Source organism: Neovison vison, chromosome 12 (assembly GCF_020171115.1).
Source record: "Neovison vison isolate M4711 chromosome 12, ASM_NN_V1, whole genome shotgun sequence".
Classification (NCBI taxonomy): Eukaryota; Metazoa; Chordata; class Mammalia; order Carnivora; family Mustelidae; genus Neogale; species Neogale vison.
Window position 1 is genome coordinate 58,146,531 of NC_058102.1, and position 19,299 is coordinate 58,165,829.

The following is a 19,299-nucleotide window of genomic DNA, read 5'->3' on the forward strand; positions in this document are numbered from 1 at the left end:
GAACCGGTCACAGGCTGGGTGAGCTTGGAGTGCAGCTGGAGGCCAGGGAGACAGGAGTGACTGAGTGCTTTTCTCTGAGGGCGCCCTGAGGAGTAGGACCTCGAGCTCTTGGCTCCTCCGGGCCAGAGACTGGGAGGCCACCATTTTCATTCCCATCTTCCGGAACTCTACGGAAAGTGTTCAGGGTAAAAAGCTCCAGAAAGCGAACCTGAGCAGATTACTTAGCCTGGTCCCTGGTAAGGGCGGTGCAATTCCACCTTGGGCAAAGACACTTGAGAATCACTACAACAGGCCCCTCCCCCAGAAGATCAACAAGAAATCCAGCCAAGACCAAGTTCACTTACCAAGGAAAACAGAGGAATTCCAGAGGAGAAAGCAAAGCATGGAACTCATGGCTTTCTCTCCATGATTCTTTAGTCTTGCAGTTAATTTAAATTTTTTTAATTTTATTTTTTTTCTTCTGCTAAATTTTGTTTAACTTTTACCCTTTCCTTTTTAAACGTTTTTAAATTAGTTCATCTTAACAATACCTTTCATTAAAAAAAATAATAATCTTTTTGAACCTTCATTATTATAGTCATATTTTATCCTTCATTGTATCTAACTTTATTTTTGTATACACATAGGGTTTTTTCTTCTAAAATTTTTGGGGTACAACTTCTTCTAATAGATCAAAATATACCCTAAATCTAGCTCTGGGCTTGTTCCAGTCTCCAGCCTGAGCAAATTCTCTACACTTTCTTTTTCTTTATTCTCCCAACCAACTTACTTTATCAACTCCTTTTTTAGAAATTAAAAAAGTTTTTTTTTTCATCTTTATAGGCATATTCCATCCCTTCATCTTGTTTACTCTTATATATGTTTTTCATTCTTAAAAATTTTAGGAGGTAGTTTTTTCTAAGAGACCAAAATACTCCCAAAATTAAGTGGGTGGCCCTGTTCTGGTCACCAGTCTAATATATATATATATATATATATATATATATATATATTTTTTTTTTTTTTTTTTTTTTTTTTAAATTTTTTCCCTGAACTACTTTTTATCCCCTTTCTCCACCCCACAATTTGGGGTCTCTTCTGATTTGGTTAAAGCGCATTTTCCTGGGGTCTTTGCCACACTTTTAGTATTTTATTTTCTCCTTCATATATTCTTATCTGGACAAAATGACAAGGTGGAAAAACTCACCACAAAAAAAAGAACAAGAGGCAGTACCGAAGTCTAGGTACCTAATCAATATGGACATTGGTAATATGTTAGATCTAGAGTTCAGAATGACGATTCTCAAGGTTCTAGCCAGGCTCGAAAAAGGCATGGAAGATATTAGAGAAATCCTCTCTGGAGATATAAAAGCTCTTTCTGGATAAATAAAAGAACTAAAATCTAACCAAGTTGAAATAAAAAAAGCTATTAATGAGGTGCAATAAAAAATGGAAGCACTTACTGCTAGGATAAATGAGGCAGAAGAAAGAATTAGTGATATAGAAGACCAAATGACAGAGAATAAAGAAGCTGAGCAAAAGAGAGACAAACAGCTACTGGACCACAAGGGGAGAGTTCGAGAGATAAGTGACACCATAAGATGAAACAACATTAGAATAATTGGGATTCCAGAAGAAGAAGAAAGAGAGAGGGAAGCAGAAGGTATATTGGAGAGAATTATTGTAGAGAATTTCCCTAATATGGCAAAGGGAACAAGCATCAAAATCCAGGAGGTGCAGGGAACACCCTTCAAAATCAACAGGAATAGGTCCACACCCCATCACCTAACAGTAAAATTTACAAGCCTTAGTAACAAAGAGAAAATCCTGAAAGCAGCCTGGGAAAAGAAGTCTGTGACATACAATGGTAAAAACATTAGATTGGCAGCAGATTTATCCACAGAGACCTGATAGATCAGAAAGAACTGGCATGATATATTCAGAGCACTAAACGAGAAAAAAATGCAGGCAAGAATACTACATCCAGCTAGGCTATCATTGAAAATAGGAGGAGAGATAAAAAGCTTCCAGGACAAACAAAAACTGAAAGAATTTGAAAACACCAAACCAGCTTTACAGGAAATATTGAAAGGGGTCCTCTGAGCAAAGAGAGACCCTAAAAGTAGTAGATCAGAAAGGAACAGAGACAATATACAGGAACAGTCAGCTTATAGGCAATACCATGGCACTAAATTCATATCTCTCAATGGTTACCCTGAGTGTTAATGGGATAAATGCCCCAATCAAAAGACACAGGGTATCGGAATGGATAAAAAAACAAAACCTAGGGGCGCCTGGGTGGCTCAGTGGGCTAAAGCCTCTGCCTTAGTTCAGGTCATGATCCCAGGGTCCTGGGATCCAGCCCTGCGTTCGACTCTCTGCTGGGCAGGAAACCTGCTTCTCCCTTTCTCTCTGCCTGCCTCTCTGCCTACTTGTGATCTCTGTCTGTTGAATAAATAAATAAAATCTTAAAAAAACAAAACCCATCAATGTTCTGCCTACACGAAACTCATTTTATACCTGAAGACACCTCCAGATTTAAAGTGAGGGGGTGGAAAACAACATACCATGCTAATGGACATCAGAAGAAAGCTGGGATGGCAATCCTTATATCAGATCAATTAGATTTTAAGCTAAAGACTATAATAAGAGATGAAGAAGGACACTACATCATACTCAAAGGGTCTGTCCAACAAGAATATCTAACAATTTTAAATATCTATGCCCATAACATGGAAGCAGATAACTATATAAATCAATTAATAACAAAATCAAAGAAACACATCGAAAATAATACAATAATAGTAGGGGACTTTTCCCTTCACTGAAATAGACTGATCATCCAAGCAAAAGATCAACAAGGAAATAAAGGCCTTATATGACACACTGGGCCAGATGGACATCACAGATATATTCAGAGCATTTCATCTCAAAGCAACAGATTACACATTCTTCTCTAGTGCACATGGAACATTCTTCAGAATAGATCACATCCTGGGTCTCATAAGTCAGGTCTCAACTGGTATCAAAAGACTGGGATCATTCCCTGCATATTTTCAGACCACAATACTCTGAAGCTAGAACTCAATCACAAGAGGAAATTGGGAAAGAACCCAAATACATGGAGACTAAACAGCATCCTTCTAAAAAAGGAATGGGTCAACTAGGAAATTAAAAAAGAACTGAAAAAATTCATGGAAACAAATGATAATGAAAACACAACAGTTTAAAATCTGTGGGGCACAGCAAAGGCAGTCCTGAGAGGAAAATATATAGCGGTACAAGCCTTTCTCAAGAAACAAGAAAGGTCTCAAATGCACAACCTAACCCTACACCTAAAGGAGCTGGAGAAAGAACAGCAAAGAAAGCCTAAACCCCGCAGGAGAAGAGAACTCATAAAGATCAGAGCAGAAATCAATGAAATAGAAACAAAAAAAAAACCCCAATAGAACAAATCAACGAAACCAGGAGCTGGTTCTTTGAAAAAATCAATAAGATTGATAAACCCCTGGCCAGAATTATCAAAAAGAAAAGAAAAAGGACCCAAATAAATAAAATCATGAATGAAAGAGGAGAGATCACAACCAACACCAAAGAAATACAAACAATTATAAGAACATACAATGAGCAACTATGCCAACATATTTGACAATCTGAAAGAAATGGATGCATTCCTAGAGACACATAAACTACCACAACTGAACCAGTAAGAAATAGAAAACCTGAACAGACCCATAACCAGTAAGGAGATTGAAATAGTCATCAAAAATCTCCAAACAAACAAAAGCCCAGGGCCAGATGGCTTCCCGGGGGAATTCTACCAAACATTTAAAGAAGAACTAATTCCTATTCTCCTGAAACTAATTCCTATTCTCCTGAAACTAATTCCTATTCTCCAAAAAATAGAAATGGAAGGAAAACTTCCAAAGTCATTTTACAAGGCCAGCATCACCTTGATCCCAAAACCAGACAAGGATCCCATCAAAAAAGAGAATTACAGATCAATATCCTTGATGAACACAGATGTGAAAATTCTCATCAAAATACTAGCCAATAGGATCCAACAGTACATTAAAAGGATTATTCACCACCACCAAGTGGGATTTATTCCAGGGCTGCAAGGTTGGTTCAACATCCACAAATCAATAAATGTGATACAATACATTAATAAAAGAAAGAACAAGAACCATATGATACTCTCAATAGATGCTAAAAAAGCATTTGACAAAGTACAGCATCCCTTCCTGATCAAAACTCTTCAAAGCATCCCTTCCTGATCAAAACTCTTCAAAGTGTAGGGATAGAGGGCACATACCTCAATATTATCAAAGCCATCTATGAAAAACCCACCACAAATATCATTCTCGATGGAGAAAAACTGAAAGCTTTTCTGCTAAGGTCAGGAACACGACAGAGAAGTCCATTATTACCACTGCTATTCAACATAGTACTAGAAGTCCTAGCTTCAGCAATCAGACAACAAAAAGAAATTAAATACATCCAAATTGGCAAAGAAGAAGTCAAACTATCACTATTTGCAGATGATATGATACTATATGTGGAAAACCCAAAAGACTCCACTCCAAAACTGTTAGAACTTGTACAGGAATTTAGTAAAGAGTCAGGATATAAAATCAATGCACAGAAATCAGTTGCATTTCTCTACACCAACAGCAAGACAGAAGAAAGAGAAATTAAGGAGTCAATCCCATTTACAATTGCACCCAAAACCATAAGATACCTAGGAATAAACCTAACCAAAGAGTCAAAGAATCTATACTCAGAAAACTATAAAGTACTCATGAAAGAAATTGAGGAAGACACAAAGAAATGGAAAAATGTTCCATGCTCCTAGATTGGAAGAACAAATATTGTGAAAACGTCTATGCTACCTAAAGCAATCTACACATTTAATGCAATCCCTAACAAAATACCATCCAGTTTTTTCAAAGAAATGAAACAAATAATCCTAAAATTTATATGGAACCAGAAAAGACCTCGAATAGCCAAAGGAATATTGAAAAAGAAAGCCAAAGTTGGTGGCATCACAATTCCAGACTTCAAGCTCTATTACAAAGCTGTCATCATCAAGACAGTATGGTACTGGCACAAAAACAGACACATAGATCAATGGAACAGAATAGAGAACCCAGAAATAGACCCTCAACTCTATGGTCAACTAATCTTCGACAAAGCAGGAAAGAATGTCCAATGGAAAAAAGACAACCTTTTCTACAAATAGTGTTGGGAAAATTGGACAGCCACATGGAGGAAAATGAAATTGGACCATTTCCTTACACCACACATAAAAATAGACTCAAAATGGATTAAGGACCTCAATGTGAGAAAGGAATCCATCAAAATCCTTGAGGAGAACACAGGCAGCAACCTCTTCGACCTCAGCCGCAGCAACTTCTTCCTAGGAACATCACCAAAGGCAAGGAAAGCAAGGGGAAAAAAGAACTATTGGGATTTCATCAAGATCAAAAGCTTTTGCACAGCAAAGCAAACAGTTAATAAAACCAAAAGACAACTGACAGAATGGGAGAAGATATTTGTAAATGACATATCAGATAAAGGGCTAGTGTCCAAAATCTATAAAGAGCTTATCAAACTCAACACCCAAAGAACAAATGATCCAATCAAGAAATGGGCAGAGGATATGAATAGACATTTCTGCAAAGAAGACATCCAGATGGCCAACAAACACATGAAAAAGTGCTCAGCATCACTCGGCATCAGGGAAATGCAAATCAAAACCACAATGAGATACCACCTCACACCAGTCAGAATGGCTAAAATTAACAAGTCAGGAAATGACAGATGCTGGTGAGGATGCACTGTTGGTGGGAATGCAAGCTGGTGCAACTACTTTGGAAAACAGCATGGAGGTTCCTCAAAAAGTTGAAAATAGAGCTACCCTATGACCCAGCAATTGCACTACTGGGTATTTACTCTAAAGATACAAACGTAGTGATCCGAAGGACCACATGCACCCGAATGTTTATAGCAGCCATGTCCACAATAGCCAAACTATGGAAAGAACCTAGATGTCCATCAACAGATGAATGGATAAAGAAGAGGTGGTATATATACAATGGAATACTATTCAGCCATCAAAAGAAATGAAATCTTGCCATTTGTGACAACGTGGATGGAACTAGAGGGTATCATGCTTAGTGAAATAAGTCAATCAGAGAAAGACCACTATCATATGATCTCCCTGAAATAAGGAAGCGGAGATGCAACATGGGGGTTTGAGTGGTAGGAAAAGAATAAATGAAACAAGATGGCATCGGGGGGGAGACAAACCATAAGTGACTCTCAATCTCACAAAACAAACTGAGGGTTGCTAAGGGGAGGGGGCTTGGGAGAAGGGGGTGGGGTTATGGACACTGGGGAGAGTATGTGCTATGGTGAGTGCTGTGAAGTGTGTTAATGTGGCGATTCACAGACCTGTGCCCCTGAGGATAAAAATACATTATATGTTTATTAAAAAAAAGATTTTACTTATTTATTTGGCAGAGAGAGACACATTGAGAGAGGGAACAGAAGCAAAGTGAGAGGGAGAGGGAGAAGCAGACTTCCTGCTCAGCAGAGAGCCCCATGTGGGGCTTGATTCCAGGACCCTGGGATCATGACCTTAGCTGAAGGCAGATGCTTAAAGACTGAGCCACCGAGGTGCCCCAGAACTCTTTTTTTTTTTTCTTCCTTTTTTCAGTTCTTCCTTCATTGTGTTTGCTCCATTCTCAAGGAGATAGAGTTTCCCTCCTGGTGGCAAGAGAGTGGCTAGCAGCTGTGGGCTCATACTCATTCTGCTTTCATCAATCTCCACTCAGTTAAAAGGCTCCCATCCCACTCCCAAACCCAATTCCAAAAAATTACCATGACCGTATCTCACTAGTTCTGACTGGGTCCTTTTCTATTCCCTATGAATCTCGTTGTCCATGGAGAAGAAATATACTGAGTTCCAGGTCTGCTCTCAGACAGTGGGCTGAGCGAGTGTTGCATCAGTTGATAACTGGGCAGAGTGATTCCCTGAGGGTATTGAGGATGCCCTGACTGGCATCAAGCAGAAAGGCACAGAGAAAGCAAAACCTCAAGTTTCCTTTACACTCCACTTTTGGAAGAGGTGACGACACTGGTCAAAAAGGAGAGAGAAGCAATAACCACAGGAGCGGGGTTGTACTTTTTGCTGGAACCTGTAAAAATGAACACAAAGAGAACTTTTAAGGAGTAGAGTTTATTTTTTTAAAAAGCAACCTCATTTCTCCTTTGATTCACTTTTTTTTTAACTTAGAAAATTCCTAATAAAAATATTTGAAGTTTGCTACTTTAAAAAAGTATCCTCTTAAAATTTTTTCTAACCAGCAGAATTCAGCTTGCTTATTTTGCAGATGGAACAGCACCAAGGAGTTCAGAGATTTACTCCAGGTTCCCGGCTAGTTGGTGTGTGAGAGCTCATGATTTTCCATCTTTATTGTCCCCATTGGCACCATCACCATTTTCATTATCATCACCTTCATCACGATTATGAAAGCTGACATTGATTAGCAACTTACTCTGTGCTGTGGTCTGTTTTAAGCACTTCTTATCAATTGGCTCATTTAATCTTCACAGGAAATGTACGAGGTATTTATTCTCATTATTCTCATTGTCCTGTTGATCAAACAGTGACAAAGACATGTGGAGAAACTTACCACTAAGTGCACATCTAGTGTGCACTGAAGGCAGCATTCCAGCTCAGGCAGTCTGGCTTAACTCTATCTTTTTAGCTACAGTATCATTTCTCCATATATCACAAAATGTTCTAAAGAGAGGGATTTCCTTTTTAACTAGACTTCACTGACTGTGAAGGTAGAAAAGATGCTTGGGTTCAGGAAGACTTTTAACTCTGTGATTGCCTCAATATTTGAACATACTGCTTGATAGAGTGACCACATGATGGAGAAATATTTTCCCATTACTTTCACATAATAATGCATAAAATCCTTAGAGTTTCCTGGAATTTCTTGGAATTCTGCAAATACAAACAATTTTTAAAATCCATTTTTACCATTAACAGTAGACAAGGAAAAGTAATAATGCATAATGTTTCTAAACTTCTGTTAAAGTTCCTGTTAAAATTTATTATTTTAAATTTTAGTCTAGTTTATTATCTGAATTCTCACAGGGACCTTGAGACCATTAATATGACTTGAGCAGCTCACTCACTACAGTAATTCCCAAACAGTTTTTGTTTTGTTTTCTCTTCACTGAGGCTGAGATCACAAGGACCTCTGACTCTGTTCTTTCTCACTTTTTAATGGAATATGATTCTACTGAAGAGTTATCAGAGAATATTGACTGACAGTGAAACAATTTAGTGGATAGAAATTATGGTTACTGGAAGTGATTAGCTTGGGTGTTGAAGCTTTGTCCCTAGCTGACCTTTATGTTAGGTACCTTCATTGGACCTGAGCTTTCTCATCTGTAAAACGAGAGCATCTCATCTCAAGACTGTTGCAAATTCTAGGCTCACTACCATTCCCCTTTACTTTGCTTCATGGCTACTATAATGACTGATGCTCAAATAATGACAAACATACAGATATTACTATTTTGTAGTCATATTTGTTCTTCAAAATCACCTCTTCGCCCCCCTTCCTCATAACTAGGATATTAAAAAGCTTACTTTAATTTTATTTTCTCAGGTTAATGTAACTTTTCTTTCCTTGCTTGTTACTTTTTCTCTTTCTTACAGTCATCAACATTTCTACCTCACACTATTATTATCATTATTTTTACACAGACAATATCTTTCTTTAGGGGAATAAATGAAAAACATTTGTGAATTAAATGTCTACGAAATCTTTCATTTAAGGATAACTCACATTAAATTTACTTTTGCATTTGTTTTTGCTTTTCTTCTAGACTATCTATTCAATGCTTCCCCCCCCTGTATCCTAGTAGAGTATTTTTCAAATTGGAGGTTGTGATGCATTAATGTTTTATTATGACCTTCATTCCAATAATGTGATAAAAAGCGTTAGAATAAAAAACGCTAGAGTTAAACGACATGTGTACTGTGAACGATTGTCTTGTTATACATATGTGTGTACTTGTATGTTTACGTGTGTATGAAGTGAGTTATAATGCAGTTACAGTCACAGAGGACTGAGACTAATAGTATGTTCCTAACAATATTTTTGAACGGACAAATAAATCTCCTGAAAGCAGTCTATAGAGAACATTGTCCTGGGCTTTTTGTCATAAAACATGGGAAAAGGTCTTACTTTTGTCATTTATAAACTGAATAATCTCATACAAACCATGTAACCTCTCTCAACCTCAGTATTCCCACCAGTATAGTTGGGTCAGTAACCAATGTACAGCATGGTTGTAAGAATTAAACAGATAATATGTGTGAAAACCTTCTGTGAATGAGATTTGTTATGTAAGTATAATATTTTTGTAGATTATAATTTAATCTGATCAATCTGGCCTTACGGTATATAGTTTAGGGAGAAATACATAATATAGCTTGTATTTCATGAACTCTGAATCTGTGAAATATCAGATTGTTCAGAAAGAAACACTCAATTCCTTGAAAAAAGCAGAAAAAAACTAAAACTGACATACAGTATACCTATTTAATCTGATATTTGGAGGCAAATGCTATCTACAGCCTTTTTCTGTCAAAATGTGGAGATTATTGAGTATTACTCTTTTAGAGAGTTATCTAGGAAATAGTTGGCACTCAGACACTAGTAAACATTGTTTCTTCGGTCTCTTCCTTTGTTTTTTTTCTTCACTGTCAATATCACTGAAACATACATTTGTGCCACTGAACTATTATCCCACTTCCATGTGCAAAGTACTTTCCTAGAGTTTTTCAATTGTGTTTGAGAGGGTGGATGCCAAGTACTGCCACAATGTTCCCCTTTGCCCCATTTTATAAATGAAGAAACAGGCTCATAGGTTGTTATTCACACAAGGCCACATAGCTACTAACATATATGTCCAGCGCTTCCTGACTCCAAAGTTTATTCTCTTTTTTCTACCATGCTGTGTGGTCTCTTAGATTCATTCAATTATTCATTCTTTCCTTTTCTCTTTAAGATTTTATTTGTTTGAGAGAGAGAGAGAGAGAGACAGAGATAGTGACAGGGATAGCAAGAGAGAGCTTGAGCAGGGAGAAGAGGGAGAAGCAGCCTCCCTGCTGAGCAGGGAGCCCAGTGTGGGACTCAATCCCAGGACCCTGGGATCATGACCTGAGCAGAAAGCAGACGCTTAACCAACTGAGCCACCTCTCAATTACTCATTCTTTCATCCATTCAGCTGAGACAGACACTCTACTTCAAGGTTAATGTGCTGCCACAACTAGGGAACACTAAGTTAAGATAAAGCTCAGGGGAAGAGAAAACAGGAAACAGGAATTAAATAAAATAAATAATATGTAACAGTAATAGTAGCAGCAAGTTTTGAGTACTTACTAATGTCAGAATCTGATCTAAGAGCTTTTACATGCTTAAGTCACTTCGCACTTGCCAGAATCCTATAGGGAAGGTTTCATTACATTTCCCCCTATATTACATATAAAGAAATGGAGACACACAGGGACCAAGCCTTTGCCCACATTCTCACTGCCAGTAACTGGCAAAGTTAGCATATAAAACCAGGCTTACTACAAAAATTGACTGTATTTTTTCTAGAAAAATTCTTAAGAATTTTGATTATGTGAAACATTTTCATAAATAAATCCTTCTTTGTGAATCCAATGATACAGAACAGAGTATGTATTTGTGTGTTTACAGATTTTTGGCACGGATTATTTTCCTGAACAAAGCAACATTTAAGGACAAATAACTAACATATTTTGAGTCTTTCAATGGGCATGAAAATATCTGTTTCTATGGTAACCAGTATAGGTCACAAGAGGGGTGAGAGAAGAATTAGAAGGGAGGGCTGTTAGTGTAGAATGTCTTAAACAATTTTTCCTTTGCAAATGCTCTTGCTTAAATATATTATGCTATCAATTTGAACTATTGACTATGAAGGCAACAGATTTATGAATACTCTTTAAAATTGAGAACTGTAGGTTCAAGTTAACAGAACCAATTTCGAAATAAATCTAAGGTCTGGGGAAGCTATACTCTCTAATCTATTGTCTTTTTTTTTATTCTATTGTATTTTCATTGGGAGAGTTATGGTGTCTTGGCTGACCAATTTTAAAAGTGTTAGTGTTGTCTTTCAAATATGATGTCTGTCAGATTAAGAGGGAACAAGTCACTGGCTCAGAGGGACTTTTTATATATAGAATAGCTTGGGGCTTCTGCTTGGGAAAAAAACTGAAGGCATAAGAAAGAGTCTCTTGAGAGGATACCAGTTTCACAAGGAATTGGATATCGGTCCTCCAGAATACCTTCTGGGAATCCCTAGACTGTGAGGTTGATGGCAGACAATAGCAGTGAGCTAGAAAAGCAGGTCTGGGGAGGGTCCACTGATCTTCCTCCCTCCCAGTGAAGGACTCTCAGAAAAGAAAAATACAGCACTTCCCTCCTCCCATTGTTCATGTATGGATCAACCCAATACTCCTCCACGATGTTGGGATAAGTAACGTTGTTATTTGTCAGTTAACAGAAATGTCTTAAGGAAAGTTTCAGAAACCGCTTACTTTTTGAGAAAACAGACACCATTGCAGCAAATAGCTGAAAGCATCATGAGGTTAATCAAACTTTTTTTTTCTTTGTAATCCGTTGAGATAGGTGGATCTATATCTCGAGATAATATAGTCTTTTTATCCTCAACTAAAGTGTCTGTGCTAACAACCAGCCAATGGCAGCCTTGAGGCTTCCCTAGTGAGCTTCCATGTGAGGTTTAGGGAAGCCAGAACCGGAGAATGGAGCAGCCTTCTCTGCAACTTTCAGCCAGAGCCAATGAAGTCAAAGGAAGAGCAGCATCCCGGCAGCTCGAGCTGATTCTTCTCCCTCTTTCAATCTCCCAAATAGTTTTGTGGTTGTGCCGGCTGGGAAGACACTCCAGCTCCAGCTCTTGGCCTACCACGTGATGTCTCTGACCAAAATATCACCTTCTACGACCAGGGGTCACTTTCTTCTGCCATTTACAATCTCTTCCCAAGACTGCACAGTGGTGAATTTCCAGGAAGAATTTAGATGTAGTAACTCACACTGCAAATGACCACATTCCAGGTCAGTTACATCATGGCTATAGCTCCCTATATTTGACTAAGGGTTGAGCTTTCTAGAATACTTTCTCTTTCTAGCAAATATTGAAACTGTTTTTAGTCAATTGAGTTATCTGGTCATCTGACCCAAAGACAAGACCACTTAGAAGCATTGAAAGAGAATGCTTTATCTTTTGCTGTTCAACAAATATGGATTTTTTTTTCAACAAATGTAGATTGAACATTTCTATGTGCCAGGAGACTGAAGTTAATATTGGTTAACACTTATTTACCCTTTATTACATGCTAGTTCATGTAGAAATATTTTTGTATTTTGTTTTATTTTCACAAAAACCCTGTGGGGCTCTATTATGATGCTCCTTACATAGTAGAAGAACATAGGAAGCTTAAACAACTGGACTGAGGACACAGCTGAAAAATGGTACAAGTTGGATAGGAATCGAGACAGAGTAGATCTGGGGTCAAACTGCCTGGATTCAATGCCAGACTCTTAAATACTATGTTGTCACAGGCCTGCCCATAAAGAACTTACAGAGCAATATGAGTTTACTGACTCCCTTAAGTATGATTTGTGATTTCAAATACCCAGTCAAGACCAGCCAAGCTTCCAGAGTCTAGCAGTGCGCATGGCTACTCGAGTTAAGCCTCAACTCCCAGTTGTGTTGGAGTAGCTTTCTGACAGGCAAGCAAAGGTTGTTAATTTGGTGGGAAGAACCTTGAAATAGTTTCCTTTGAGACTTACAGAGTAGGGAGTATGGGTAATAGTTTCTATTTTATACTCCTTTTTCTCAGTTTCCTACCCTTTGATGTAAATGTACTACAACTTTTTACTTAATATTACTTAATACTGTGCTTATCAACCTAGTACAAAAATTTTTCTGTCTCAGCTTCATTCTATGAGGATGAAGCAACGGTACAGTTCTAAAGAACTCTGGAAACTGATTACGCATGTTCTTGTTTGGTATCAAAATCTCACTGTTTGCTTCATACTCTAGTTTTTCATTCTCTTCTGCAAACACTAATCTCTTGGTTCTGTGGAACAGATATTCATTCCACCCTTATTGTTGCCTGCCACACTTCTAAGGATAGGCAAGAGATAAAAGTATTGATAAGTCACCTCTCTCCTGGTCTGGGTTTGCAGATAGGCCTGAGTAAGCAGGCCCAAGACCTCAGCATGGAAGCCAATTTCAGGATCACTGTAACACTGCAGCCCCAAAATGCCGAGCAATGCTGATAGCCTGAATTACTAAGAGTAGCAATAATGACAGAAGAAAGAGTTAGGGATATTCTGAAGGTAGACACTGCAGTCAAGTGTGAGTGTGAAGAAATGCATGTGTGGATAAGGACGATCTTCTTTCTGAATCAAACAGGGCATAGTACTTGCCACAGAACTACCATTTTGTGCAGAGACTGTGGCTGGTAACATACAGGGACAGAATGGAGTTGGCTACCTATTTTTCTACAAAAGATCTTAGCAATATTTTTTTGTTGTTGTTGTTCTGTGGTATCTTCAGTTTCTCTTGTTTCAGTTCATTTTCCACCATATCATTAGAGCCCTTGCTAAAATACTGATCTAACTGATGTTCCACTCCTTAAAAATCTCCAGTGGCTTCTCATTACCTATTGCATGAAGTTTGAAAGTCCTTAGCGTAGAATACAAGAGTTTTAACCATCTGGCCCATCAGAAGCCTATCTGCCCCAACCCATCCTGTATTCCTTTTTGACTTCCATGCTCCTCCCGTGTCCTGTACCTCCTACATTCTAGGCATCCTGCACTGTGGAGATTCCCTAAAGACACTGGCTGATTGAAAGCTCTGTCATTCAGCATATGTTCTTTTCTGCTTGAAATGACTTTTCCTCTCTTCTTTCACTGAAAACCCCCATTCCTACTTCAAGTCCCATGGGGTCCTTGATGGTGAAGACTTTCTCACAGAAAGAATGAGTAGCTTCCTACACTGAGAAGCCACATCCATTCCTTGAATGTCTGGTGTATTGCTTAGTGCTTTTGAGTGTGGACATGTGCTCATATTTCCATTTCTTATTAGACTAAAACTCCTCCTGGGATAGTGATTTTGCTTTATTCATCTCATATCACATGATGCCTCCCATCCCAGTTCCTGGAACATAGAAGATGGGTAAGAGATAAGAGTAAGTGACTAAGTCATGCCCCCTGCTTTACTCCCAGCACTCCCTTTTCCTGTAATGACCATGACAAAAACAAAACAAAACAAAATAAAACAAAAAAACAAAAGAGAGTTTGAGGGTGAAGGTAAAAATGCTATATTTTATGTGCTATCTTTTCCAGTAGAGGTTTACTCTCTGTGTCTAGAATGCCCTACCTATTAGAGCCACTGAAGAAACACTTTTTTTCCAGAAGTAGTTGAGGAGAAAGAAGGGGAGGGAAACCAGGGAATAAAGCAAGTCTTCTCTAATCTGTCAGTTCCACCATTGCTGAAGGCCAATTTCCATATTTTTGGCCTGCCCCCCAATAAGCCCCACTCAGAAAAATAACTTTTTAAAAAGAATAGTTGTCTGTGATCCTGATAGGAATAGATTCCGTTTAGATGGATAATAGAATACCTTTTAGCAGCTGACAGTTGTATGTGCTCATGTTCCCAGCAGATTGCAACTGCAACCAATTTCCCCTTGGATGATGGCTCATATTTACAACTTTGAACAACTCATAGGGAGGGACCAGGACCTCCTTCTTGCGAGAGTCTTCTGGTATAGGTGCACCCAGGCAGGTAAATATGGTAAATAGAGTTTGGTTCCCAAACTTCTGTGCCTCTTCTTTTAGGAGAGAGGTGGAGAGGAATTGGCCAAATCGGATGGTGGCACCACTGTAGGCTTCCAAATTGATACCCTTCATCTTATGATACACCTCAAAACACAGAGAGTCATTCTTCATGACCATTTCTTTCCTTAGCAGCTGGATCGCTGAGGTCAGGTAGTAGTGTAGGTACTTGAAATGGAATGAACGTTCATAATGCTGTGGAGACCTCCCAGCAATGGCCATGGCTCTGGTGAAGCTTGTGTGGACACTGTTGTTTGATGTATAAATCAAGATGGCCAGAACGTGTGTAATATTCATGTTCTTGGGGAGATCTTTGGCTCTGTTCAGCCAGGTTAAGTGGGCTTTCTTCCAGACCCCGTGGTAATCTCTATGTGCTTCTATTTCTTTTGTGAAATAATCCCCTTGGCTTAGCTTCTCCATGACCTGTGGGCTACAGCCTTGGTACTGATCATCAAAGGAATCTGGTGCCAAGTCAAAGTCGACATTAACTGCAACCTATAAAAAAAGAAAATCTCGACTTTAACTTTTCAAATCAGGTGGTAGATGTTCTGGTTGACTTGCTATCTTCCATAAAGCCACGTCTTCTCAAAATGTATTTGCTAGAATAAGTTTCACTCATAATCATTACCCTGCCCGAGTACATCCTGCATCAGTGATCTGTGCCAGAGATTGAATTTGGTTTGATAAATATTATTAGAAGTTCAAAAGACTCACCTCCCTAGGGAGGAAGTGACCCTTCTTATATAACCAAAACCAGTATTTTTGCATAGTACTTTGAAGAAAAAAAATTATAATCTTAAAGTTTATGTATACTTTCTGTTTCTCCTGTTGAACCCCTTCACATTCTGTCATGGGTGTTAATCAATATCTCTTTTATGAATACCTAAAACCTGTATTAAGTCTTTGAACTTCACCTACGAAAAAAACTTCAGTGATGAGTAATGTTGGGTTCTCCCAAAGGGTCCCCAGTAAATAACAGCCTTCTCTTTAGACCAGGATCTGATTTAAAAATTGAGGAAAACAGAGCATATATGAAGGTTAAAATATCACCTTCATTGCTCAATTGTTGAGGCACACATCTTTAGGTCTGATGGCAAGTAGACTTGTTAAGACTATACCACAGAACAAGGCAGACTTGCCCACTGAGCTGCAGACAGTGTTGGATTGTGGCCAGCACAAAGATAAGACTCTTGTCATAGAGGAACACAGAGCTCATACCCTTTCTGTAAGGCTAACTCCCAGAGGGAGGAAGTGCAGAGTCAAACTCAGAATGCCTAGTTATTATTCCTGATGTTACCAATCAACTAAAATTGCCCACCACCAGGGGAGTGGTACAGTGCTCAGGACTGTGCCTAGGATAGTCCCTCCTCCTAGAAACCAGGAATGAGAAAGAGACAATTTCGCATGGGTAGTCAATTGAATGTTACTTAATAATATCTAGTCCATATTTTTAAAATTTTAATTTATTTTTTAAATTTCTTTCAGTTTTCCAGAATTCATTGTTTATGCACCACACCCAGTGCTCCACGCAATACGTGCCCTCCACAATACCCACCACCAGGCTCACCCAACCTCCTACCCTCCTCCCGCCCAAAACCCTCAGTTAGTTCCTCAGATTCCACAGTCTCTCATGGTTCATCTCCCCTTCCAATTTCCCCCAATTCCCTTCTCCTCTCCATCTCCCCATGTCCTCTGTGTTATTCATTATGCTCCACAAATAAGTGGAACCATATGATAATTGACTCTCTCTGCTTGACTTATTTCACTAAGCATAATCTCTTCCACTTCCGTCCATGTTGATACAAAAGTTGGGTATTCATCCTTTCTGATGGGGGCATAATACTGCACAGTATATATGGACCACGGAATGGGAGAAGATATTCACAAATGACAATACAGACAAAGGGCTGATATTCAAGATCTATAAAGAACTCCTCAAACTCAACACACACAAAACAGATAATCATGTCAAAAAGCGGGCAGAAGACATAAACAGACACTTCTCCAAAGAAGACATACAAATGGCTAATAGACACATGAAAAAATGTTCATCATCACTAGCCATCAGGGAGATTCAAATCAAAACCACATTGAGATACCACCTTACATCAGTTAGAATGGCCAAAATTAACAAGACAGTAAACAACATGTGTTGGAGAGGATGTGGGGAAAGGGGATCCTCTTATACTGTTAGTGGTAATGGTTACAATGTTGGAACACAGCCACTTTGAAAAACAGTGTGGAGATTCCTTAAGAAATTAAAAATAGAGCTTCCCTATGACCCTGCAATTGCACTCCTGGGTATTTACCCTAAAGATAGAGACATAGTGAAAAGAAGGGCCTTCTGTGCCCCAATGTTCATAGTAGCAATGGCTACAGTCGCCAAACTATGGAAGGAACCAAGATGCCCTTCCACGGATGACTATCTAGTCCATATTAAACTGAGGTTAGAGATTTAAATACAAGTTCATTAAGTATCATCAGTCTATTTTTTTAAGAGCCATATTTTCAACTATCCAAATTCCAAGATGTTTTCTTCTTAGCAAAGAAACAATGCATTTGTAATAAATAGCACTCCTTATATTAAGAAATAAGATTCCATCTAGTCAACATCAAAGATGTTGCAGCTGAAGCTCAAAACCACACCATTTGGTGTTTTACTATTACTTATGATGAGAAGACATCTAGGTGTGTGTAAAATGGAGCAAATTTTTAAGACCGCTTATATGATTTTTACCAATAACTCTTTACAGAAGGTTTACAAATAGGCCTACAGAATCTATTTAAGCCAAAACAAAACAAAGTCAACCATATCATGTTCTGTTACATCCTGTGAGCTCTAAACATTTTAATATATCACTACATCTCAAATATGTACTCTGTTATCTCTTAACATTAGGTTATTTTTTATTATATAGAACTTTAAATTATAATACTTCTTTTGAGTCGATCCCTATGAAACAGTCGAAAGCCAAATAGACTTTATTTTATATCATTTGTCTTACAGAAGCAATGTTTTACTTAAATTTTTTGGAGAATCAAGAAAATCACATTATGCCTCTAGCTTCCATTAATGCCAAATTTATAAACTCTAGAGCATTCCGCAATCTTTAAGAATTGCTTTCAACACCTTCAGTAGCATTATTGGTTAAAAAGTCTGAATGAGGGGTGCCTCCGTTGCTCAGCTGGTTAAGTGTCTACTTCCTGCTCAGGTCATGATCCCAGGGTCCTGGGATTCAGTCCTGCATTGGGCTCCCTGCTCAGTGGAGAGCCTGCTTCTCCCTCTCCCACTCCCCCTGCTTATGCCCCTGCTTATGCCGCCCCCCCTCCCCGTCCCATAAATAAAATAAAAAATCTTTTAAAAAATGTCTGAATGAAATTAGATCCCAAGTGAACAAAGGTTACTTAAAGATTGTCACCAGGAAAGCGCCCCCGTGAAGCTCTGACCATAAAGAAATCACCTCCTCAATTGCGCCCTACCTCAGAACTCCAGGTGGGGGTCTGCAGGCCAGAGAACAGCAGTAGGAGATGAAGCGGCCCGGGGAGGAGCCAGATTCTCATCGTGGGGTCTGCGGTAGTAGTTGGGAGAATCCTTCTGCCTCTGTTGGTCAATGGTCGATACTCATTTGTGTTACAAATCCTTCCCGCTCTTGCCGCTTCATTGTGAAATAAGGGCTCAGCATTCTCCTCGGGGATTTCCTTTGGGTGAGTCTCAGCAAGACCTTTCCTTGTTCATGTCCTGTGGAGATTTCTGTTGACTACCTCTAACCAGCAGTTTCTGCGACGGAAGCTATGGGCTCCAGTTTATTTGCAGAGCTGAAATCTCTGTGAAATAGCCAGATCGCTGCACCAAATAAGGGACTGTAAGAGCGAACTTGTTAGTTTCCTATTTAAAAAAAAAAAAAAAAAAATCCCTTATCTGGTCTGTGTAGGGGGGAATTCCAAAGGCCTGTTAAGGGTCAGGCTCAGCAGTTGAACCCTAACTTTCTCAGGAAGACAGGAAAGGCACACGCTGTACAGTGTTTGGGGCCAAGGGACATTATCTGCAGCTGCAGGTTTCCATTGCGAGTGATTTGATTGGCTCACGCAGGTTGCTGGGGAGATGCCACCTCAAGGTGGGCCTATGTCACGCTCATTTGGTGCTGCTGATAGGCCCTGCCCAGAAGGGGCTGATAGGAAGCAGCACACCTTTTAGGATTACTGTCAGAAAGAAGGCTCTAGTTGCTGCTTTCCACTGTTACTTTGAAAGTCTCCATTCCAGAAATTATAACTGTTGGGGTCACAGCTCTTCCCTATTTTCTCTTTGGAAGGCATCAGAGCCCTGTCCACACTAGTTCAG

At 39.0% G+C, this 19,299-nt stretch overlaps 1 protein-coding gene across 1 annotated transcript; it reads right to left on the reverse strand.

Moving 5' to 3' along the window:
* Positions 1-6,646: 6,646 nt before the first annotated feature.
* ART4 (ADP-ribosyltransferase 4 (inactive) (Dombrock blood group)) lies at positions 6,647-18,990 on the reverse strand. The gene is made up of 3 exons (XM_044226996.1): positions 18,441-18,990; positions 14,747-15,455; positions 6,647-7,181 (listed from the first exon to the last, which is right to left on the reverse strand). The coding sequence occupies exons 1-3, from the start codon at positions 18,519-18,521 to the stop codon at positions 7,090-7,092; spliced, it is 882 nt and encodes a 293-aa protein (XP_044082931.1). The 5' UTR covers positions 18,522-18,990; the 3' UTR covers positions 6,647-7,089.
* Between the last annotated feature and the right edge of the window lie 309 nt (positions 18,991-19,299).